This window comes from Anoplopoma fimbria, chromosome 17 (assembly GCF_027596085.1).
Source record: "Anoplopoma fimbria isolate UVic2021 breed Golden Eagle Sablefish chromosome 17, Afim_UVic_2022, whole genome shotgun sequence".
NCBI lineage: Eukaryota > Metazoa > Chordata > Actinopteri > Perciformes > Anoplopomatidae > Anoplopoma > Anoplopoma fimbria.
The window spans coordinates 25,505,512-25,531,558 of NC_072465.1; the positions used below are offsets into that span (position 1 = coordinate 25,505,512).

A 26,047-nucleotide genomic window follows, 5' to 3' on the forward strand; every position below is an offset into this window, starting at 1 on the left:
ATAATAATAATAATAATAATAATAATAATATTGAATGTAAACAAAATATAAATCAACTAATACATTAGGTGAGATAAAGGTAAGAATCAATGTTCTTATCTGAGTAATGTTCTCTGTAGATTTAAATGTATTTGAATTATTTTTCATTTAGTATATACACATTGATTTTATCTATAGTCAGTTTTAATTTAATTACATTATTTATATTTGTTATTTTTAATTTGCTTATTTTTGTTCCTCTCTCAAAATACAATCCTATATCTTGTTTATCACCTGTTTTATATCTGTGGATGTACATGAACATACTTTCATAATTCATTCATATAAATTACAAAACAATATACTGAATATATATATAACCCTGTTTGGCTTAATACCAATATTTTAAATCAACTAATAAATGAGGGTATATTGTTATTTTTTGAGCTACCCAGCATTATCTAAACCAGCTGAAATAAACTCCAACTTTACCAGCTGCAACTTTAAAGTGATGAATCCATTAATTCATCAATAATTCTAATCCAATTCTAATCTAATATTTAGTATTTTATGAAATGAGCCGTTTCGCATAACAAGTACTTTTGCTTTGGTATTTCATGTATATTGTGGTGCTTAAAGTGTTACTAAGATTTTAAATGCAGGATTTGTACTTGTCATAGAGCATTTTTACACTCTGGTGTTTAATATTTGTAAAAACGTTTGAATACTTCTTCCAACACTGCCACCTGTGTGTGGACCAGTGTTCGTAAGTAAGGGGAGACAATAACCTAAATTATGTTTATTAATCCAGTTTCTCCCAAGTAAACTACTAAACTATTATAGCTTTATGTGTTTAAGTCTGAATTCTTCAATCTGATTTGCCCCTTTAGTGTCTTTCTTTCTGAAGCATATTTTTTGCTTCCTCTGTTTGACGAACCAGACGGATGTTTAAATATAAGATAAGATGTTTATCGTGTCTCGTGTGTCCAAAGCTCAACCTTGCAATTATGTTTTCCTCTGTCTCTCTCTACTGATATCCAGTGGACTATATTTACCATAATAATACCTTTACCTGTTGTACTCACTGTTTTACACTGCATTTAACTGCAAGGTGATCTGAAATACTCTATTTACCAACTTGAGTTTTTATTACTATTATTATAATTGCTGTTATTGTCATTTTTATTATTAATAAACAACAGACAGGGTGTTAAGTAGGGGGTGAAATCTTAACAGTAAATTAAACGTACTGCAACAAAAAGAATAATGTTTTCCTCTGGCTTGTAATGGGGTAGAAGTATAAAGTAACAAAAAATGAAAATACTCAAGTAAAGGTGAAGTACCTTAATATTGTACTTAAGTACAGTTGTTGAGTAAATGCATTTAGTTACTTTCCAACACTGTGGGAGTCAATAGAGTCCGAACAGCACACTTACATTATGAGCTTATCTTTACTGTCTGACGTTATCTGTGTGGTTCAGGGGCCATGTTCTATTCTATTCTATTCTATTCTATTCTATTCTATTCTATTCTATTCTATTATTTTCTATTCTATTCTTTTCTATTCTATTCTATTATTTTCTATTCTTTTCTATTCTATTCCATTCTATTCTATTCTATTCTATTATTTTCTATTCTATTCTTTTCTTTCTATTCTATTCTATTCTATTCTATTATTTTCTATTCTTTTCTATTCTATTCCATTCTATTCTATTCTATTATTTTCTATTCTATTCTTTTGAATTCTATTCTATTCCAATTTTCTATTCTATTCACTTGATTCTTTTCTATTCTATTCTATCCTATTCTATTATTTTCTATTCTATTCTGAGTGAATGTAAGTTGCTGCCAACATCACTATGCAGCACTTGACCCTTGACTATTTCTACTATCTATTACTTTGTGTGTGTGAGTGTGTGTGTGTGTGTGTGTGTGTGTGTGTGTGTGTGTGTGTGTGTGTGTGTGTGTGTGTGTGTGTGTGTGTGTGTGTGTGAGTGTGTGTGTGTGTGTGTGTGTGTGTGTGTGTGTGTGTGTGTGTGTGTGTGGTGCCAGTTTACATGTGATTCTCTCTTTCCCTCTGCATCACATATCAGAAACATACATGCCACATAGAGGCAGCACACACAGGCCCCTCACACACTGAAACAACCGGTTGTAGCTGCTGGTGATCCAGATCCGGAGCTGGATCAACCCCCCCCAAGCGACTTCCTGTTTTCACAATAAAGGCCCAAAACAAATTTGCTTGAGGTAATGAAAACAGCCAGAGTGGCATCTTTTTTTACTGTGGAATCAAACAGCAGCATATGCATAATACACATAATGATATGTTCTTATTTCCTGGTTAGTAAGCAGACTGAAGAAGAAAATACTGAAACAGGTCCGGTCATGTCTGTGTATTTTAGACATTGTGTAAACACACTATATTTGTCTTGAACTTTGTTTTTCTTTACAGTTTTTTTTTTACACTTAGATCTTTACTGACAAAATGATTCAGTTTTCATATCGAGAGGGTTTGTTCAACCTTCTTATCTTTATCGCGAGTGTCACTTCCTATAACACTTCCTTCAGAGAGATTACAGATCTCAAACAACTTGTGGGACCATGTTTAGTATTTGTTGCAGCACTTTATCCCCACAGTTTTGCTATTTATCGTATTCTAAATATACGAACCATGACAGTTAAATAAGTAATACCAATGATGTGTATTAAGAGTGATACTTCTCTTGCTTTGCTAACCACCTATCTCAATTTGCTTGCAAGATAAACTGCATGATGACATGCTCTCCAATAGTTAAATCAACCTAAATCTCACAAAAGTTTATAAATCTCTTAATCATTTGGATTTTACCCTCCAAAAAAATCACTCTCATCTTTCTAAAACAAATGTTATTTCTTGTTTCCAAACAATCTACATTGCAAAACAAGGCTTTCTCTTAACCCCAGAACATGAACTGATCACAAAATAGGATCTCAAAGTGTTTGCTTGAGATTGTTGCCTGATATCAGACATAACAGTCAACTCTTTACACTCTGTTCTCTAAACCTGGTGGAGTTGGCTACATCAAAGACCTTGTTTATCAATTTAAATAAATAAAAATGATTCAAATATAAATGTAGATTTTTATAACCGGGTGATGATTTTCTGGAAAGAGACTTCACTTTTTTTTTAAATAAATAAATAAATAACCTTTTTAATAATCCTTAAAAATAACAAAAGAAATAGTTGAGCCCTGCTACTGTTCTCACCAGAAACTGATCCAGATTATGAAGAACTGTAAATTTTAGCTTTATAGTTTTAGCTTTATAGTTTTAGCGCTTAAGTACCACATTCATAGTGCGATATAAAGTCAAATGATATTGGAGAGAATGTGGACACAAACAAGGCAACTCTCACCAAAACAATCTAGATTCATACATTTTAAATTTTAAATACTCACCTGCTGTACATAGTAAAGTTTTCATTCCTTTTGTGTATTTTTATCTGTATATTGTTGTTATTGTGTTTGTTGTTCGCTGCTGCTGGCTGGCTGAGGGCTACCAAACGGAATTTCATTGTATCACTAAAATGACAATAAAAACCTCTTTATCTTTATCTTAAATAGCACTTGAGGGAAGAAGTACTACCCTGAGCCTTCCACTTAGCACTTATTGTATTCGTATTAGTTTGTTGCACTTATTGTATTCGTATTAGTTTGTTGCACTTATTGTATTCGTATTAGTTTGTTGCACTTATTGTATTCGTATTAGTTTGTTGCACTTATTGTATTCATATTAGTTTGTTGCACTTATTGTATTCGTATTAGTTTGTTTCTGTACTTTTGCTCTGGTTTATGCTTTTAGATGCTTGTTTAAGAAAGGAGATGCACTTATGACTTCTGGTGACTAGTAGTTCTCTTGAATACCTATGTTGAATACACTTATTGTGAGTCTCTTTGGATAAAAACATCTGCTAAATGACTCTAATGTAATATGCATTTATTAATTTAGTGGTGAACTATCCCTTTAAATTGCAAAGTATTTTCTCTCATTGTGAATACTTCCCCTCCACTCTTATCACCTCAAAACTCAGAAATAGTCCACATCATCACTGAGAGGTGTTTTAATTTGAAGGGGCTGAGCGGAAGTGCAGTGTGTTGTTGTGTGTATTTCTGACTCTATGTGTGTGTGTGTGTGTGTGTTTGTGTGTCTATTGAAGGCGCCACGTCGGCAGAACCAGCAGGGTGAAAAAGAGAGCTGCGTAGCTCAGCCTGTCCGTGTGTGAAGGAGAAGAAGTTAGGCTTCATTTTGACTTTAGTTCAGTGTTTTAATGCCACAACAGAGACAAACCCACGAAGAAGAAGCAGCAGCAGCAGCAGAAAAAGAAGAAGCAGAAGAAGAAGCATCCATTAAACAGGCAGAGCAGCAGGTTTCCCTCACAGGAGAGGAAACAGTGTGACTTTGGTTCAGAGGCTGAAACAGAAGCTGTGTCAAGTTTCTCTGTCCAGGTGTGTTTGTGGCAGAAGCACTGGGAACAATGGTGAAGGTAAGAAGAAACCAGCATGCTTATTAAATATTGAAACAATGTGTTTCATAAACTGTGTGTGTGTGTGTGTGTGTGTGTGTGAGTGTGAGTGTGTGTGTGTGTGTGTGTGGTGTGTTTTTTCCTGAACAGCATGCTGCAAAAAAAGCCACCATTGCTGTGTGACCAGTTCATCAGCTTCATGAGTGCTGATGTAATTTGATTTTTGTTTGTGTTATGTGGATGACATTGAAAGTGCAATGTGGCCTCTTCCTCCAGGAGAAGAGCTTTTTCTGACCAGCTGCATTTTAAGTGAGGCGTCACAGCTTCCTGCAAATGTTACTCAAACTCTGATCCAGTAAATCATCATCATTTTAAAAAAAGAAACACCCATTTTTTTTTTTTTTTTTTTTTTTTTTTTTAGGTTTGGTTCACAGATTAAACAAGTGGAAGTTTTTTTTTTTTTTTCAGATATAGTGCAGAGCTGGATTTGATCCTTTGGGAGCTGGGCCCTTTTTTGTGGGTCACAAGAATGATAAAATAGGGGGTGGGGTGGTGGTTTATATGACATGAAATAGTCTCTGTTTTAGAGATTGTGCATTGATTTGTAGCCTCCACGTGTCATTTTTATAATCAAAGCATCAGAGTTTAATGGCCCGTAATAAGAGGGAGGCTTCATTTAAAGGGGTGAGAGGTCAAAAAGATTAAGACCACTGACCTACAGACACATGTAGGCCAGGTGGATCTGCTGCTCGTGTTCAGTGTTCGGCCTGTATATCATATTTTTTATACTTAATCAAATGATATTTAAGCATAAAATATGAGCAAAAGCCCAAATTGTATTATGATTCCATCTTAAGAGAGTATAGTTAAATAGAATAAAGATGTTTGTACACGTAAATATGGACACGAAACACCATATGTCAATCAAATAAGATTAAAATAATTATAAGGGACCCCACATTTAAACATCATCTTCACAGTGTGATAAGTATGTCAGATAATTACATGTTTGAATGTGATTCTGACTCCAGGCGGCTAGAGAGACTTGAAATAAATAGATTTTTCTTGCACTGAATGACAGGTTTGACATAGTTTTCCCTTTCATGAATATATATATATATATATATATTTCTGTCTGTATTTTATGTTTAAGACTTGATTAAAAATGCCGTTTGTCTTGAACATACAGCGTTAAATTAAGTATGAACATATACATTTACTAAAGTGACCTCTAAATAGTCATCATCTTGATAGTAATGTTGGCTTTTACATGTGTATCGCTCATCTAACCATAGTTTCCGTACAGATTAGGGATGTCACAATACCAGAAATGTAGATGTCGATACAAATGCTAGTTTAATTCAATGATTCTTGATGCCCGATTCGATACCACGGTTAAAAACAAAGCTATAAATCCTCTGTACTTCAACTTACATTTTGCATCCTGTTTTTTTACAAATCTATTATTTATCCCTTATGTTCTGCCTCAAGCTTTTCACCAAAAACAACATTTTACACTATTACATTTGAACACATCAATGTTAACGTTCTAATTTACCGCAATACTAATTTGCACTGAATAGAGCTTGAACGCAGTGTATGCGACCTCCGTACGTTAGCTGTTAGCGCCTTTATTTAGCCAAGCAGGATTTTGCTGCACAGCGGCTGCTAACAGCTAACGTTAACTACATCTCCTGAAGATTTCAACCCAAAATGTTTTGTTCACATAGTAGCATCAATAAGGCAAATGTTCTATTGTCTCCAGGACGACCAGTGCGGTACTGTAGAAAAATGAACATCGTAACTTTTCCGAATTTTAGCAATGACTTGACACTTAAGGATTGGTTCTTGTGTCAACGCTAGTACAGATCCCCAGAATGATGTTTCTCTTATTTAACAAAAGACACAACAGTCGTCAAACGTTAAATGGACGCTCCAGTGAGTTTTGTATACCATTTCTAAAAAAATTAGGGATTCACCAAATAAAGAATAAAAAATAATGGTCAAATTAAGATTTTGGAAATTGCTTTTACGAGTAAAGCTCCAAAAACACTGGATCCTACATTTCCCATAATGCAGCTGGACGGCATCTTTCATTAGACCCTCCCTGCCAATAAACACCCAATGTCTTCCAAACTCCACACCTCCAGTTTGTGAGGCAGACTTTATTAGAAACTAAAAAAGATAAAAAATTCTGAGTTCAAGCTGAGATAACCCTGATGACATCACTCTGACATCATCAGAGTTATTTAACCGACTTAATGAAGCTTCCTCTTTAATGACCCTTTTAAATGTTGTCTAAATTACTGAAACACAGTCTCAAATCTGCAAAATTGTGATTGAAATCAGGAAATATCTAATCAAAGAAGAAGTCAACAAGATTATAAAGCTGATATTTGATGTCACATATTTAAGTATTCATGTACTGAAAGCATTCAAAGTGGAGAAATGCTGTGAAAGTTGGCGAATTCAGAGTAAAGAAGTTCTTTGTTTTTCCTGTGTTTTCCAGAATGTGAACACCGTTATCGCGGAGCCCCAGCCTGGGACCAGCTTGGCCCCCGAAGAAGCCGAACCCGTCGACATCCAACCCACAGAGGGTGAGCGCCGATCTCCCGAGGGTGTGGCTAAATGCTGAAACATCAGCGGGGGAATATGGTGCAATCTGTGCTCACATGTTGCCCGCTGCTATTTCAGCAAGTGTTGTTCTTTGCCAGGGAGCGTTAGTATGTTTGTGCAAGAGTGTCTATTTGTGGCGCTGAGGCACTTTGCACCAGTTTAGTCCCCTGATGCTGCTCTCAGTGATCATCACTGTCGTTAGCATTGTTCTGTTTTCGGTAACAGTTTACCCTCGAGGTCAACTGTGGAGCTCAAACCCTCAGAGGGGTTGATAAGAAGATAAGAGATGTTATGGCACCAAAAACTCCCCCAAATTTGGTACATTCTTGGTTCCCAGAGGATGAATCCTAAAAGCCTGTTCACACTACGAGTGTCAAAGCAACAAGCGTTACATCATTTTTAATAGAAGCCAGTGACATGAAGCTACAAAACTGACATCCGACACTTCTAAGCTGGTCTGAAACTATTTCAGCGCTCCAAACATGTTTTTATTTCCTGAAGTTCTGTTCCATCTAAAAACAAATGCCATTAGCCAGTTCCCAGTGCTGTTTACACATACAGCTACGTAAACATGCCCTTGAGGGACACTTCAACGACCACGTTTGGCCGCTTTGTTGCTTTTGTCACTCGTAGTGTGAACGTAGTATAATTCTCTGTTGGTCTCCTGACTTCCCCTCTACTGCCAGTTTTTACTTATTTCAGTGAAATATTTCATCAGTAAGATCTAAATGAATTGGGAACCCATTTGAACACATCATTATGCTTCCCAGACACTCTAATAATCTAATATTTACTGTATTTTCTTTACTTTTTATCTACCACCATCAGGTGGTCAAATACCTGCAGAACATTGATAAGCAAATGTCAGTTAGCTAACACCCTAAACTATGATGGTGAGCAGGGAAAGCAAAACCTTATACCTGCTAAACATCAGCATGTTAGCATTGTTAGCATATATTTTATTAGCATTTAGCTCAAAGCACCGCTGTGCCTTAGTTCAGCCTCACAGAGCTGCTGGTTTCTTAAAGAGTCTTGTTAAACTCAACACAACTGCATTTCACTAATTCAGAAGTGAGCTGGGGGAAACCTTGTTGTCGTCAGGTGTAGGGTTTAGTGAAATGCTGTTTCCAAAAGTAGTTTCTCCTCTCTGGTCTATAAACTCAAGGACTGAGTGGGGCAGACTCTCAGACCTTGCTGCAGTAAAATTTAGAGGTTTTCTAAATGGACTCTGGTGTTCGGAAACACTACCACTTTTGTCCACAGGGACCGCCAAAATCAACACAAACTGAAAAGCTCCTTATAGTAACTTTAAATGGGAGTGTACAGGAACTAAACAGCGTAGTTTTTATTTATTGGTTCATGGATTTTATTATATAGTAGAAAACTGGATACTGATTCTTTATGTTTGTTTTGTTCTCAGATCCCGGTAAGGACCACGTGGTGGCGGCCCCCGGCATAATGTGGAGGGTCACCGGCGGCCTCTTCAACGTCACCAAGGGAGTCGTGGGTGCGGCGGTGGGCGGGGTGGCCTGGGTGGGCGGCAAAAGCCTGGAGATCACCAAGTCGGCCGTGACCACGGTGCCCTCGATGGGGGTGGGGCTTGTGAAGGGCGGGGTGTCTGCCGTGGCCGGCGGCGTCTCCTCGGTGGGCTCGACGGTCGCCAGCAAAGTCCCGTTCACATCCAAGAGGAAAGACAAGGCAGAGTGAGGAGGAGGAGGAGGAGGATGATGAAGATGATGATGATGATGGACCACCAGGGAGCCAGCTGATCTCTGTCTGCCAATCAAACTCCACAGTGCCTTCTGACGCCTTTTCTCGGTCTTCAGTCACCATTGCAGAGATCCAGACTTTGATGCAAATACACTACGTTCAGCCCCCGAAATACTCAGTAATACTATGTTACCATGGCAACCCAGAATCACCAGAATGCTGAGTCACTGAAACATTTCATAAAAAGTTAGTCATCTGACTCGGGGTGGGATTTATTCGACTGGAAGTGAACATCTGGCTCCAGGCAGGTCATATGACCCCGATGAATATTTTTATCTGTTTACATTTCAGACTGAGGCTCTTCTCTTTCTGCTCCTCAGTCTTTTTCAATCTACACATATTTAGTGACAAAGTTTCCGAATTTAAGTGCTGATTTTAAATCTTTTTTTTGTTTTGTTTTCAAAGGTATTGAAGTTCTATTGAAACGTGTGCGACAAGAATAGCGTGTATAGAAAAAATACAAATGTTTCAGTGTTTTTTGAATCAAGGGATCAGCAACATTCTTCATTCTACTCACCTACTCTAGACCTTTGGATGAGCCCCGGGGCGTTTTTACCCAGCAGCCTCGGATCTGCGTGTTGGAACACTTCTCTGAAATGTCTGGAGACACAATCACGAATACTGGGCTCAGGTCTCTTCCACAGCTACATTATTGTTGAAATGTTTTGTTTTCAGTATGTGTGAAATGTTAAAATGCTGCGCTGGACCTTTTTAAAAAGTTTACTTTTTTTTTTCTAAAGATTTAAAAAAAACATTCAGCAGCATTTGATTCATTGATGGTTTGTTTGAGAGGAAAAAGTTCCCCGATGTTGTCTGAACTTCTCCCCCTCAGTGAAGTTTGAGCTGTACCTTTAATCAGAAGCTGCGGCGCAGACAACATTCGTGAACGTTTATATGCAATATTAGCATTTCAATGCAACATTTTGAGTGAATGGGAGCTGTTGCAGATGGGACTAAACTATGTGAATGTCTTGTATGTGTTTTTGTTTTTCCCAATATATCAAATAAAGTAGTTTGGAAGTTTAAAGACGTCTGTGTGAAGTTTTCTTGTAAACATACTAAATATATTTGAATCCTTAAAGTTGAACAAATGCATGGAATATAACATAAGGATTAAGAATAAATATATAAAATAATATATATTTAACCAGGTGTACAGTAATAGTACATTTAATAAACTATTAAAAAGAGAGTTTACAGAGATGTAAACTGGTAGTACGACATATACAGAACCAGTCAAAAGATTGGACACACCTTCTCATTCAACTACTCTGAAGAATCTAAAATATAAAACATATTCTGGTTTGTTGAGCATTTGTTTGTTTACCACATAATTCCATATGTGTTCCTTCATAGTTTGGATGTCTTCAACATTAATCTACAATTTAGAAAGAAATAAAAATAAAGAAAAACCATTGAATGAGAAGGTGTGTCCAAACTTTTGACTGCTACTGTATAAAGTAATAACAAAGAATAAAGTGTAAATTTAATAGTTTCACTGTGTTTGTTTTTGTCTCATTCAGAAGGTACAAAATGTCCTTAAGTCAATTTTGGGATGTTATCCAGCTGTACATGTCGATCCGGAGGCCACCACATGTGGCGAACACTAGAGGGCGGTAGCGTCCACTCGGCGCTGTTTAACCTGCCGGAAAAAGAGACAGCGAAGAAGAAAACCCGGAAGTAGGAGGTTTTTCTCTATGCGGTGTCCACATGTACCGTGTTCGCGTGTTGTTTAGTGCTAGTAGAGACATATAAAACAGGAGGAACTGTGAAATGAAAAGTGGATAAGTCTTATAGCTCGTTAAAGGTAAGATATATTTATACCAGCTGGTTATTTAAGGAAAAACAAACATATAAATGTCATTCAGTGTCCAAGAGTTGAGCACAGGACTGTGTTACAGTTAATTTAGTAGTTTAATTATGTGTCCAACATGGCAACAACATTACTTACTAAAGTAAACAACAGCCTGGACGTAATGTTAGGCCTAACAATCATTATTATTGTTTTAGACAGATAAGATAAACTTTATTGTTCTAGTAGGAAATTGGCCATTAATGTCCCAGTGTCTAAGATCACAGCAAAACTACAGTAAAGAAGAGACAACAAATACACCCCTCTACCAAATGCACAATTTACAATGTCTTCTTTCTATTCACCTTTTAATTGAGGCATTTTTATATTGATATAAAAGCAGATAAATCTTTGCTGTTTTATGAGACAGTAGTCAGAACAATGATGAAATAAATATGTTTTCTTCCATGTGGAGTTTGGTTTTACTGATTTCAGATCAGTCAGCAAGGCTAGCAGTACATATACACACATATATATATATATATATATATATATATATATATACACACACATATATATATATATGTATATACATATATATCTGTGTATATATATGTATACATATACACATATATATATATATATATATATATATATATATACACATATGTGTGTATATATACATGTATGTGTGTATATATACATGTATATGTGTATATATGTATATGCATATGTGTGTGTATATATGTATATATATATATATATGTGTGTGTGTATATATACATATATGTGTGTCTATATATATACATATATATGTATGTATATATGTGTGTATATATATATATATATGTGTGTATATATATATATATATATGTGTGTGTATATATGTGTATATGTGTATATATATGTGTGTATATATATATATATATATATATATATATATCAGTAACTTACTCAACTGTACTATACTGTTGTTTAAGCTGAAGGTTGTTTGTTGTTTGGTTGCTGTTTATCAGACTCTGTCAGAAGATGCTGCCTGATTCTGAGGTTGCAGAGCTGCTCTCCTTCCTGAGCCGCGATACTCGACCTGATGTCAAAGGTCACACCACAGAGTACATCCTGGGACTGTCTGGAAACAGGTACGACGATGATGATGATGATGATGATGATGATGAAACCATAACAATGGCTGGGAAATATATCAATATTATATCAATATCGTGCAATGAGACTAGATATTTCCTTGAATAACATAAATGTTGTCTCTTCCTGGATTTAGAGGCTGCATTACAGTTAGGTGATGTAATAACCGGACTGTCTGAGCAGTTTTATTATTTGCCTTTAAACACTTACTCGTTATATCCACATTACTGATCATTATTTATTAAAACTATATAATTGTGAAAATATTTTTGCAAAATCCCCAATAAGCAAACCCACCGTATCGTCTCAATATCGATTGATTTGGTCAAGAATATAATGATATTTGATTTTATAGATAGATAAACGATAAGCTTCAGCTAAATAAACACACAACGATAATACCACGGACAACAACACCTTAACATTATTATCATATCTTAATAAGATGCAGCATTCTAAAACACAGACGGTCATTTTTGTTTCACAGTTTGGTCGACAATACAAATACTGGTTGTCAAAATAATTAGCTGCAAGCCCAATCGGCTCGGAGGGATGTGATACCCTATAACCTATAATCATTGCGTTACCTTTTCTCACCACCTGTTTTTTGTCTTTGATTTCTTGTGCAACTCATTTCCAGTAACTCTGTCTGTTGTCATTTTTGTGTGTGTTTGTTTTTAGGGATGGCTGCCGCTTCCTCCGCTCTAAGCCTGACTTATTGGTCGCCCTGTTTGCTCTGACCTCTGACCCCTCCATTGCTATCGTGAAGGACTGTTACCACATCCTCATCAACCTGTCAGCTGACGAGACTCTGCACCAGGTGATCTATCAGCAGAAAACTGTCTTCATTTACAGTTATCGATGAATTATTAACTCCACTGTCCCAGAGAGGCTGTTGTGATGATGCACATTTGATAAATGAAACAAAACATAACAAAGCTGGGCGGTAGAGCCGTCAACAGGGATGTTGTGGATTCAGTGTTTATACAATCTTGAAGACAAACAGGTGTTCTTGGTTTCGTCTTATCCAGGTTTTGGTGTCAGATGTCAAAGTTCTTCCAGTGTTGATGAAGAGGCTCCTGGATCCAGAGTACTGGTTCTCTGATAAGATCTGCACCATCCTATCTAACCTGACCCGCCATACCAAGACCTGCAAGACCGTGTTGAAGGTGCGTCCCAGCTTGACTCCACCGTATTTCCAGTGAGCTGCTGCTGATGCCACACAGGTCCACCAAGCCTCTCAGGTCATCAGATCAAGCGCTCCTTCCTAACTGACCCCATGTGTGTGTTTCCTCGATGTTCCCAGGTCCTTGAGGAGGAGGCGGGTCTGGCTAAGCTGGTGGACATCTTCTGCACCGAAGACTTCAACAAGAAAGCGAAGTTCCACTATCTGAGTCCTCTGCTGTCCAACCTGACGCAGCTGCCCGAGGCCAGAAACTACATCCTGGACAAAGACAGGTGACTGATAACACTGCAGGACAGGAACTTATGTTAGAGATCTGCAGCACCCGGTTTTGGGAACTTTTCAAAACTGATATTTTTGCAAGATGTGTAAAAAAAGGGGGCATTTTCCTTCTCTATACAGGACCAGTAAGAATTTAAGAAAGACAAGATTGACCAAAGTTTTAATTACTTTCTGAAGCTAGGACAAATATGAGCTGATATATATTTATTGGTTTATTTGCTAGGAACAGTACATATTAATAAGAAAAGATCTATTTTTCATCGGTAGTGCCTAAAAATGAGCTCTGGTTCTCATTTGCGTTCAACACACCAACGTCACTCGCTATGTGAACGATACATCGACAACTACTAAAGATAACCAAAGCATTTTTTCCGCTTCAAGTCTATTATTCTTCCCATTTACATTTTTTACGTCGGTAACCGCATTGATTATTAGTTGACCCACACAAGATAATGTGCCTGAACGCATCATGTGTGGACACAGTCGGAGGGCTGTAGCTGCTGTTGCTGACGTGCTGCTTCAGTCAGAGTGTGTTTAGTCTAAATCAGTAGTAATGTTTGGTTCCTGGGTCATTCTGAACAACTACAACCCAAATATTCACAGTCCAGTCTATTGAAATCTAAACCTTTGCATCATGTTGTAATAATCTGTGTGTGTTGCAGGTGTGTAATCCAGAGGTTGTTTCCCTTCACTCAGTACCAGGCGTCAGCGGTGAGGAGAGCAGGAGTCATAGGGACGCTACGCAACTGTTGCTTTGACCACGGTGAGACACACGGAGACCTCGTTTACGCCTCACATCACGTGTACCGGGCAGATCGGACAGCTATGTGACATGAAAACGTTGTAAATGCATCCAAGAAGAACTTGAGACGGCCTTAAAATACGATGCTTCTTATCAGATGTTGAGAATGAGAAAATGCGTCTGTCTCTTTAAGATGTTATTTATGTCAGAATCTGGGGAAGCTGCCTCTACAGCAGGAGTCGTCAACTGTATTTGTCCATCTGTTAGTCAATTTTATTTTACAAATTAAATGTGTTTTTTTTGTTAGTCTTTATCAGTTTGAACAGACCGCATGTTCAGCCCATAATGATAATTAGATACTCAACCAGAAATGACATATTTAAGGTTGTCAAATTGTTCTTAATAAATCATATCAGTTGTTTAAGGGGTTTCTTAAAAAAAACAACAATGCTACATATCTTAAATAAGGTTTTTTTCTCCTCACATTTTATGATTTCATAAATATTCAGCGAGCCCGATAGGAACCTTTTGCGTTCCCTAATCAGATAAATGAACATTAATTAGACCAAAAGAATAAACCATGTGAGAGATTCTACGTGTCCTCACTGAACTGTAGTCCAACATCACCTCCAGTCATCTGATCCCAAACCTCTCCTCCCTCTGTGCAGCCCATCATGACTGGTTGCTCAGCGACGCCGTGGACATCCTGCCCTTCCTCCTGCTGCCGCTGGCCGGTCCAGAGGAGCTGACGGAGGAGGAGAACGAAGGTGTGTTTCTAATAGTCAATATTTTAGTCAATTAAATGCATCATATTTTAGGGAACGACTCTGGTGACATTTAACATATTTCTGTTTTTGTCAACAAATACCATGAAAAGAGCAAAAACATCTAGTGACAGGTGTTATCTGTTTATCAAACCCTGATTATTATTCTTCCTCTGTGTCATAGAGCTCCATTTGTGTCCCTAAACTATTAAAAACACATCAATGAGTCACACTGTTGCTCTGGGTGACGTGTTCCTTCATTACCATGAACACACACTGCCACAAATACTCACTAGAGCACCAGATGTGGATTAATCCGCCGCTGAAAATAGTCCCCAATAAATGCATTATTTCCACCTGTTTCTGTGACGTTTGATTAAAAACCACAGTGACCAGCTGTTTTAGGAAATAACTGAGACTTCTTTTTAGAATCTAAATATATATTTTATGTGCCTAGTAGGAACCAATGGGCTTTGGGTTTTAACATAAGTTGATGTGATGTTCAGGTCTCCCTGTGGACCTGCAGTACCTCCCCGAAGACAAGAAGAGAGAAGAAGACCCCGACATCAGGAAGATGCTGCTGGAAACACTTTTACTGGTACGACTCATCGAAAACAGACACAACAAAACACAGACACACAAACAGACTCGTGTTTTCATGATTAGCTCTTTTGCTCGTTTGTCTCTTTTGCAGCTGACGGCGACCAAAGCCGGCCGGGACAACCTGAAGGAGAAGAGCGTTTATCCGATCATGAGAGAGTTTCACAACTGGGAGAAGGACGTCCACGTCACAGCAGCCTGTGAGAAACTGGTCCAGGTAGGAAAGATCCTGTTTATCTAATTATTACTGTCAAATACATCAACTAGTAATACATAACACTAAATAATAAGTTCTTACTCTTTGTGCTTTAATTATGATGGCTGAGCACCCAAACAGTGGCTAACAAAATGATAATAGTTGTTCACAATGAAATTGTGTTTTTGCTTCTGCCTCTTTATTATAAAACAAAAAATAATCAATGCAGTCATACTGTCTGCTCCTTCTGTGCAGAAACAGACAAAGATCATTCATTGGTTTTATGTGGTGCTGGTTTTTGACTTGAGTTGTCCATCTGGTTCATTCTTCTAAACACGAAATCTCAGGAAAGCCTGGAGGGAATTTCTTCAAATTTGGCACAAACAACCCACTGGACTCAAATATGAACTGAACAGGATTTGGTGGTCCAAAAAAAAGAGTTTTTGGCCATAACTAAATAATGAATATGCTAATTATGACAATTTCGTACAAATGTCTAACAAGATAAAACAAAGATATGATGACATGTTGTCCAGGCACGGATATAAACTGCAACTTGAGTGATTTGGGGGTAAATTCTAGGTTTTTGTTTTTTCTCAAACACACACAATCAACAGAAGAATTGAATGATTTTGTGATTGAATGAATTATTGAAGACCTCACATGGCCAGCTTGATAAACCTCAAATCAGCCTGAACAGATGATTTGACTGGAGCTGCTTTCAGCCTGAAAACGTCCTTAATCAGGAACAAAAAAATCAAAACAATAGACCTTCTTCATGGCAGACATTTTCTAAAATCTTGTTGATTTTCAAAAAAAGAATAAAAAGAATTTCACAATGTGCATTGGAGACAGAGGTTGTATTGCTGGAGCCACTAGAGAGAAGGGAGACACAGGAGAACCAGAACCAGGACTGAGCGGAGCAGACTGTCAGAACCTGCAGCAGGAAAATAAGAGAACACTAAGAATTAGAAACACTTCCTCTTGTCCACAAAGATCACCAAACTCAACACTTAATGAAAGTCCCTCATAGTAGCTGTAACTAGGCGTACCTAATAAACTGGCACCTGAATGCACACTTCATGTTCTCTGTCCTCCATCTCCCTCCAGGTGCTGATCGGAGACGAGCCGGAGCAGGGGATGGAGAACCTGATGGAGGTGGAGATTCCCGAGGACGTAGAGGGGAAACTAAAGGAGGCAGACGTCAAAGAACAGGAGGAGCTGGAGAAGATGAGACAGGAGGAGGAGGAGGAGGAGAGGAAGAAGAAGAGACAGGAGGAGGAGGAGGAGAGGAAGAAGAAGAAGAGTGAAGCAGAGGAGACAGACAAAGGACAGGAGAGTGGACTGATACGGTAAAGCCTGTTTTTAGACCCGGCTTCATCTGACAGTCAAATGTTCATTATTCAGACATGACGGGACGTTTTCACAAAGAGACACGAGGCTCTGTGACGTTTGTCAGCTGGTCCACAGAGGAAGTGACATCACCGCTGAGGTTGAAAAGTAAAAGTAAGTTATGAAGTGAGAAGAAGAGGAGTGTTTTCTGTCTCTCACAGGCTGAATCATTCTGTTGAAGTCTGAATACTGTTGTGAGCGTGAGGGATAATCACCCTTCTTCATCATCAGTCTCATCATCTTCATCTACTGAAGTTAAACTGCCATTCAAGGATTTAGTTGTTGTTGTTTTCCTCCTGTGTCCAAAACCACAAGGGACAAAATAATGTTACAGATGGATCTGACATCATAAGGAATCTCAACAACATGTTTCCTGATTTTATTATTATTTTAATTAAATATTATGAATGATAAATGTATAAAAAACAACCGACTGCATGATTTTAATGTCAAAGTGCCGTATTCAGATATGAGACAACATGTTAAATGGACGTTACTACATAATGAGGTGCCTTCTGACCTGCTGAAGCAGATCTCACTCTCTGGTTCACTCCTTATCACTCTTAATTTACATTTTAAGTAGGTTAAAGGTCTGATTCCACTCTGTCTGACAGTTTCACATACTGTATATTATGTGTATCATGTTGTTCCAGCTCTTCATCAAAGTAAAACCTGGGTGATGAACTTTCCCTCAAATAGAAATATTCTAAACGTCTGCTGCATCTTTTCAAACTCATCTTTGGGAACTTTGCGATCTCCACTAGAATTTTAAATAAAGTTCTGTGAGTTTATTTGAATAAACAGCATGAGATTTTAATGACTGTTCTGTGACTTTTTTTAAGATTTAAAGGAAAGATCCACCTTAAAAACACTTAACATTGTTATAAAACAGTGTCTAATGTGGTGTCATAAGGACAATTAAGAGAATATTATCAAATGAGTATAACCATTGTTCAGTTATTGAGATGATTCTCAGTGCTATGAAAAGAGCTATAAGGGTCACGTCTGAACCCACCATTTTATTTATTATTATTATTATTAATAATAATATTATTATTATTATTTTATATGCAGGGAGTCTGTGCCACTGCAGTAATTGTATATTTTCTCAGTCAGGACAAAGCTCCTCTAGAGACACTGTCGGGTCACATCAGCAGAATGCCCCTTTTAATTGATCAATTTAAAAAAGTAAATGTAAATTGGTTATTTGCATTTCTTTTCAAATAAAAGGGAAGTTAACATCATTGAATGTGCTCATTAATAATGCAGTTTTGTGTTCTTTGGTTGAATGAGGAATACATTAATTTCAAAGTGGAATGAAAAACGAATTTAAATACATTTAAAAAGGTTTTTACATTTTCCTCTGGTACTCGGTTTGATTTATGTGTCTGTCGAGGATTACATTTGTTTCCCATTTTAACATCTGCATTTTGCCTGTTACATCTATCATTTCATTCAACTTGATAATTATACTACTTAAGAAACCTCCTACACTTATCCAGTAAAAACCTCAAATTCTAGTATCTGTTAACATTACCATTAGCTGACTCCAAATGGATGAATTTAAAAAACATGTTCTACTTATTATAACCCAATAAGACTCTCTAATGTATCACAAATCCATTTATTTACCCACAAATGTTGGTTCAACAAATTGAATAAGAATCCTTACAGCTAGCTTTTCTTTTGTCACCTGAAGATATTTCAAACTGCTGAAGGTATAAACAGTCTGGTGTGACGTATAAATCTGCAGCTTCATGTTGAATTAGTCTTTTTTTAATTCAAACTGACATGTTCTTCCTTTGTTTTGAGGAGCTTCAATTATTGAATACAAAATAATCAATTTGTCTTCTGATACTGAAAAGCCTTGCACTGATTTCTGGTCAGATATTCACCAAAGGAGGACGGTGGTAGAGTGACGCTGGCTGACCAGAGGGGGGTGTCAGAGTCTTCTCTCCTCTGACGCTGATCTGAAACCAGCAGGAACTGACTCTCCTCTCTGGGGAAGTCGAAAATAAACAGACAGAAATTTAAGAATGATTCAAGTATCCAACAATGTGACTCTGTGTTAAGTCTGAACGCTTAAAGACGAATCATTTAAACTTCAGTGCAAATTAAGTTTGTATTTTGTTTGTTTGTTTATTAAGATCTACGTTCGTCTTTGTAGTTTTATGTTTATGAATTCTGATAAATTCAGATCATCTCAGGTGGAAATGGCTTCGTGTGAGCAGAGAGATAACAGAAGCAGTAAACTTTAACCTTCACACAAGTGAGTGAGACTGTAGATAAAACCAGGAACTAAAACACAGCTCTCTCTCTCTGTGTGTGTGTTTGTATGAGTGTGTGTGTGTCTTTTGTTTTTCTGTCCTTGTGAGGACCAGCTTGACTCTTTTGAAAAGTAAATACCTTTTTTTTTTGCAAAGTGAGGAGACTTTTAAAAAAAGTGACAACATTATTTTAAAAGTAAAAATGAAAATTCAGTAAATGAGGATATTTAAGAAAAGTTGAGGCCATTTTTAAGAAAGTGAGAACATTTTTAAAAAGTGAAGACATTGTTGAAAAGTCAGACATTTTTTTTTAAACTTTCTTTGAAAAGTTACGACCTTTTTCAGACAGTTAAGGAAAATGAATGATAGTTTGTGAAAGTTTGAGTAGGGAGGACGATTTGAAAAGATGAGGGCATTTTGTCCAGTCCTCACTTGTTTAATGATTCAGGCTTGTTTCTAGGGTTAATGTCAGAAACAGGTTTGTGTTCAGTTTAGAGGCTAAAGAAAAGGTTGCTGTGTAAAAATAAGGGTCCTCACAGGTAATTAAGTGTGTCAGCAGATTAGCGTCAGTGTAGCAACGAGAGGAACATTTTAAAGTTACTGATCTACTTTCTGTTAGCTTATAAAAGACGAGGAATACACTGTTAATTCAAATAGAGGCCTTACAAGTATAGAAGTTTAACTGTGTGTGTGTGTGTGTGTGTGTGTGTGTGTGTGTGTGTGTGTGTGTGTGTGTGTGTGTGTGTGTGTGTGTGTGTGTGTGTGTGTGTGTGTGTGTGTGTGTGTGTGTGTGTGTGTGTGTGTGTGCTTGCTGATCAGGTGTTTCTTTATCAGCGTCTCTGTGAGTTTTTCCACCTCGACACACAAGGTCAGATTCAGACCGGTCCAGTGGAATCGTCTCATTTCACACCGAAACATTCAAGTCATATTCAGCCGTTAGCTGTGTACTTTTTGAAGTAATTTGAATTTTTCTAAAGGTCCGAGTCATTGACCTCAGTAGGAAGTCATCCTTCCTTTTTATCTGACATGTCTGTCAAGTGAAAGAGAGAACAGAGCCACGAGTTTAAGTGTTGTCTTTGTACTCTCTATTTAACAGCCTCAGAATCAGCTGTTTTGTGTCACTTCTAATCAAGAACTCCTCCAATAAAATCCTCTCCAAAAAAAACCCCACTTATATTTTCACTTTCAGTGTGCAGAGGGACTTTTCCTGAATCAGAGTACAAGTTGAGACCGAACACACTGCTGCATTTTTTTGTTCATTGGAGGGTGAAGACAGGCAGGAAAAGAAAGAAGACTTGTGTAGAACGACGGGTTCTACGTCACCGTTCTTTTGAGTTACTAGGCGTCAGTGTGTGTGTGTGTGTGTGTGTGTGTGTGTGTGTGTGTGTGTGTGTGTGTGTGTGTGTCCCGGCCAGCCAATCAGAGGCTGAGGTTTCCTGTTTCACTTCCTTGCGTGTATCCTAAGCGTACACACAATCACACGTACACACAGATAGACTAAAGTACGTATCAGACGTGTCCTGCACACTAACGGATGTGTTTTTATTGTGCAGTTCATCTGACACACTCTCACTCTCATCACAGCTGAGTACATTTGCTGTCGTACTACGACACAAGTATCTGACAGCTGGAGTTACTGCCTACTTTATGATAAGCTTTCAACATACAAATACGTGTGTTAGGCCCATGAGATATGATGCAAATGTTTGAACTTCATTTGATCATTTATCATTGACCGCATCCTTTACTACTGACATCACAACTTTCATGCTGCTAACTCTGTTTGACACTTTTTAATTCCTCAAATGTCTCAGGAGACATTTTGTCTTTTTATTTTTATTTACCAAATTTGTGATTAATGATGTTTCAACACTTTCAGAGTATGTATGTTTTTTTTTGTGTATTTAGTATCTTTATTTTAAAATTTTGTTCTGTTTCCTATGATATTATAATATAATTTAAAGTACATGACTTGAAGTCGAGCAGTGGTGGAAGAAGTACTCGGATCTTAAAGTAAAAGTATCAATACCACAGTGTAACATACTCTGTTACTAGTCTAATATATTACTGCATTATAATTAGTGATGCATTAATGTGTAAGCGCTGATTCTTAACTACTTTATATACTACTTTGTTGCTTAATCCATACTAATATATATTAATTTATAAGTTGATTTACACTATCATATACTATAATTACAATATATAAAGTAACTAGTGGAGTAAAAAGTATAATAATGTCATCTTAAATGTAATGTGCAGTATAAAGTACAATACTCAAGTAAAGTACAAGTACTTCAAAAATGTTAAAAAAAAACATATCTTACTATGTGTTTTTTTTTCTCTACCTCTATTTATTGATGCCATTGTTTTTCTGCAACAAAAACCTAATTTGCTGCATCCTCTTGGGAGCTAGTCGATTAATTGGTGCAAAACAGTAAACAACAAAACACAGTGCAAAACAAAAGACATGATTTAAAAATAGGAATATGAAAAATATACAATAAAATATGGTAAAAACTAAACAAATATGAGTTTATTAAAGCAGGTATATTAAACTAGTGTCAGCAATAAAGTCTTATCTTATCTAGATGCCAGAGATGTGGACTGAAGTCACATGACTTGGACACATGAATGTGATGTTATTAGAAGCAAAAAAGTACTTGCAACTAAACTTTGACTTTAACACCAACGAGTAGTGATTTCTATTGACGGCCTCCACAAGATGGTACAGTGGAACTCTGTTTATATCAATCCAACAACAGTCCCTCAGTCTTCTGCCGAGTCTGTCGCCCTGCTGCTCTCTCAGTGTGTGTGTGTGTGTGTGTGTGTGTGTGTGTGTGTGTGTGTGTGTGTGTGTGTGTGTGTGTGTGTGTGTGTGTGTGTGTGTGTGTGTGTGTGTGTGTGTGTGTGTGTGTGTACCTTGAGGGGATTATCAGTCCAGTGAAACATTCACCACGCTGTTGAAAGGATATCAACTCCCCCTCTCTAGTTGAATTGAGCTCCTCTGTGTGTGTGTGTGTGTGTGTGTGTGTGTGTGTGTGTGTGTGTGTGTGTGTGTGTGTGTGTGTGTGTGTGTGTGTGTGTGTGTGTGTGTGTGTGTGTGTGTGTGTGTGTGTGTGTGTGTGTGTGTGTGTGTGTGTGTGTTTAAAAGGCTGTCAGTTCAGTAGAGCAGCAGCAAATAGATTACACACTAACACTGGTCTGGCTCAAACACTTTAAATGTAAAAACATCTGACATGTTGAAGCCTTGATGCTGGAAATGTGTGTGTTGTCCGTCTGTAGGAAGATTTTTCTAGTGTCGTACATCTTAAGGTGCCCAGCAAAAACTTATTAGACACTACTTACATACCTTCACAGGCCTTAGAAAACAAAACAAAAGCAAGCAAATACATAGTACTACCACATTGCTGCGGACTAATAAAGAATTATCTTATCTTATCACATATGAACTTAACCAGTAGTGGAGCATTCAAATCTTTTACTTTACATTACATTACATTACAGTCATTTAGCAGACGCTTTTATCCAAAGCGTACTTGATTAATAGTATAATACCACAGTGTAAAAATAAGTCCTGCAATTAAAGTCTTACTATAGTAAAAGTACATGAGCATCAAAATATTTTTAAAGTAAAAGTACTAATTAAGGAAAATGGCTGGTATATTATATTACTGGATTATAATAAGTGATGTATTAATGTTAGAGTATTACTTATGTTGCAGCTGGTCAAAGTGGAGCTAAGTTCAGTTACTGCTGGGTAGTGTAACCTATAATGATATTATTATATTATTATTATTATTATATAAGTCTAAATATTGTCAAATAATTGTAGTGCAGTAAGAGTAGGCCTATAATATTGGCGTCCAGAATTCATTGGAGTAAAAGTAGAAAGTAGCCGAAATGAACATTTACAAAACAATAGTACTTAAGAAAAGCACTTAAGTAAATGTACTCCGTGGTTACAGCTTTGTGCACACAACTACATGTGGAGAAAGCCAAACCTTGCTGCCGTAGTTATAGTTGCTAAGTTACGGTATACGGGTCTTATTTGCGCGGGGCTTTAGTGAGAAGTTTGAGTTGCTTTTAATTAAACGCGACAGTGAAGCTGTAATTGTCGAACATTTTGTCACCGTGAAAGCGTCGCAACTGTGCAAGACGCAGTCAGGAAACTTTATAGTTGATAATGAATGAAGAGGTTGAAGATGGCCGAGGTCAGAGCAAAGGGGGTCAGAAGTATGAGGGGAAAGGCCCCCCCACACTGTTTACGGCCCTGATCCAAGACGGTCTCTAGTTCACTTTAACTGCAAGTTATTGATTAACACAAAAGATTCCTTTGAAATCCCATCCGTATTAGAAACAATGTAAATGTTATCATAACTTTTTTAAACTGTTTTGGTAAAGTTGCTCCTCTTCACAGCTCAGCTCAGTTAGTTCAAGAAATATGAATATTTAATGTCATATCTGATGCTCTTTCACTTCAGAGTTTAATCTTTGATCATCAAGCCTCTCGTCATGCAAAGCTAAACTTTAAATGAAGACAGAGTTCAGAAATGGAGCCTCACTGCTGGTTTGTCACACCGCTGAGCACTGCTGTCAGTCAATGTGTTTTTCTGTGCTCTGATTGGCCGGCTTGTGTACTCAACAGGGAAGTCTCCGCCTCCGCAGCTGATGGCTGTACTTTTCCACTCCAAACTGAGTTTTAGCATCCAACTACCTCCACTCCTCCTTCTCCTCCTCCCTCCTTCACTTCATCTATTCATAACACAAACCTCCCCCTACCCAATAACACACACTCACACACACACACACACACACACACACACACACACACACACACACACACACACACACACAAATGGAGGTAACTGAGGTTTCCACCAGAGTTTTTGGAACCACAACAACTGAGGTTTTGCTCTGATTGGTTCAAAGTTATTGTCTTGACAATTGCCACAATATGCTCTGCTTCAATGTGGTTGAACTTCAGATTTAATTGAATCATTTGCTCTCATTATTATTTTGTTTTCTGGAAATCTGTCCTGTCATGTGACCTGTGAGGAGGAACACCAGGCACAATCACAGCATGACTTTCTGGGCATCTAAAAGTTTCATCCTGTCACATGTGAACCAGCTTTAATTCTGCTGATTAGTAGCTATGACAGACGGCGTTATAGATCTTCATGAGTCCACTTGGTCATCAGTAATCGAGACCTGACCCGAGTCCTGAGTGAGGCCAGTCTAATGTCACAGTCTGTTTACAGTTATGGTGTTTTTCAAAAGCTCTGCCTTCCTCTGTGGTCGAGTCTCTAAGTTCGATGTTGCAGAGATAAACATGTTGGGTTTACAGCTCTGGCTATGTTCAGTTTAAAATGAAAGAAACACAAATTGATCAACCTAATGCCAGGTCCAAATTAATATTCAGTAGACAATAGATGGTGGGTTCAGATGTTTAATTTTGGTCAATTCGTTCCCGCTTATCTTGCTCTTCACACGGACTGTTGAGCTGCATTCAACCAAGGCAGCAACCTCCGCTTGTGAAGAGTGAAGCCAATTTGTAAATGCCTGAAACTTGCAAAAAGATATCAGATTATATAGAAGTCTATAAGAAAATGACTCTACTTCTCTCTTGATTTATTCCCTCAGTAAACATTGTAAACATGAGTTTATGGTCTCAATCTCTAGTTTCAAGTCTTCTTCATACAGCATGGGTATGCTTTAGGGCGGGGGCTACCTTGTGATTGACAGGTCTCTATCAGAACTGTATACGGCGTCTCTATGCGGTGTCCAAATATGGACACACTGCCCACTGGTCTCAAAATCCAAGATGGCTACAGCAATAATACTGAACTCGAGGTTTCAAAACCACTCTGACAGTCTATTATATATATATATATATTCAACCAAAGCCAACTGAAACATGATTGATCAATATAACTCTAAACTCTCGATACCAAAATCTTGTCCCAATTCCTACAAATTATGCACATGAATGCAGAATCTGTTTTTAGAGATTACAGGTCTGTATGTCAATGTTTCTTATCAGAGTGGATCCATACAGATTCTCTATAAGCTCAGTTCACTTGATTATCACAGGAGAATTTTATTTTTTACTTTCATTAGATGGCTGCTAGTAGAAAACAAAGGGTAAAGAGAGCTGAAGTCACTTAGTCATGTAGAGCTAGATGTCTGTTCCACTAGCTTCCGTCACGCAATGTTTCTCACTAATTATTTTTTCATCTGTCTTTCCTGAAAAAATAAGCCGTGCCCCATAAACTAAGATAAACTGCCATCCACCACAGAGCCTCACCCAAACCTTTATACAAATATAATAAAAAAGTCTTGACCCCCAAACAGCTCTTTGAGGAAGTGAGGAACGGACAAAATGTCCTCACTTTCAAAAAGTCCTCTTTTTTATAAAATGTTCTCAATTTTAAGATCTAAAACTAATTTGGTCCTAACAAAGATGGACACACAAACACTGAGAAGTGTGGATTGTTTGTGAAGAGGCAGCCGTCCAACGACAAGTACAGACGGTGTTAGAGAATGAATGACGGTTAGAAAGATCACTGACACACCCACACAAACACACACGCCGAACACACCAAACACACCAAACACACCAAACACACCAAACACATAATGCCCTTTAGCAGTTGATCAGATTAACAGATAGAATAAAACATTTGACTAGGACAGAAATATATTGATATACAAACTACATGGCCACAAGATTTGTTGACAGCAGGATATCCCACCAGTATGTGAGAGCTAAATGTGTGGCCGACGTTATATGCCTTTATGATACTAACTGAAACAAGAA

The 26,047-nt window shown here is 37.5% G+C and overlaps 2 protein-coding genes across 2 annotated transcripts; both read left to right on the top strand.

Annotated features, from left to right (window-relative positions):
- Positions 1–4,144: 4,144 nt before the first annotated feature.
- On the top strand, positions 4,145–9,887 carry zgc:153675 (uncharacterized protein LOC768179 homolog). Its single transcript, XM_054617170.1, has 3 exons — positions 4,145–4,501; positions 6,990–7,077; positions 8,517–9,887. The coding sequence occupies exons 1-3, from the start codon at positions 4,493–4,495 to the stop codon at positions 8,801–8,803; spliced, it is 384 nt and encodes a 127-aa protein (XP_054473145.1). The 5' UTR covers positions 4,145–4,492; the 3' UTR covers positions 8,804–9,887.
- A 660-nt stretch (positions 9,888–10,547) lies between these two features.
- Positions 10,548–17,777, top strand: hgh1 (HGH1 homolog (S. cerevisiae)). Its single transcript, XM_054617227.1, has 10 exons — positions 10,548–10,673; positions 11,675–11,797; positions 12,483–12,621; positions 12,833–12,970; positions 13,108–13,259; positions 13,929–14,029; positions 14,677–14,775; positions 15,279–15,370; positions 15,467–15,589; positions 16,679–17,777. Exons 2-10 carry the CDS (start codon positions 11,688–11,690, stop codon positions 16,922–16,924), a joined length of 1,200 nt encoding a protein of 399 aa, XP_054473202.1. The 5' UTR covers positions 10,548–10,673; positions 11,675–11,687; the 3' UTR covers positions 16,925–17,777.
- The last annotated feature ends 8,270 nt before the right edge of the window (positions 17,778–26,047 follow it).

Coding starts and splice junctions, on each gene's coding strand:
- zgc:153675 (XM_054617170.1), top strand. Junction 7,078..8,516: donor CGACATCCAACCCACAGAGG/GTGAGCGCCGAT, acceptor TTTTGTTCTCAG/ATCCCGGTAAGGACCACGTG.
- hgh1 (XM_054617227.1), top strand. CDS start 11,688: ATGCTGCCTGATTCTGAGGTTGCAGAGCTGCTCTCCTTCCTGAGCCGC. Junction 14,030..14,676: donor CAACTGTTGCTTTGACCACG/GTGAGACACACG, acceptor CCCTCTGTGCAG/CCCATCATGACTGGTTGCTC. Junction 15,590..16,678: donor CCTGTGAGAAACTGGTCCAG/GTAGGAAAGATC, acceptor ATCTCCCTCCAG/GTGCTGATCGGAGACGAGCC.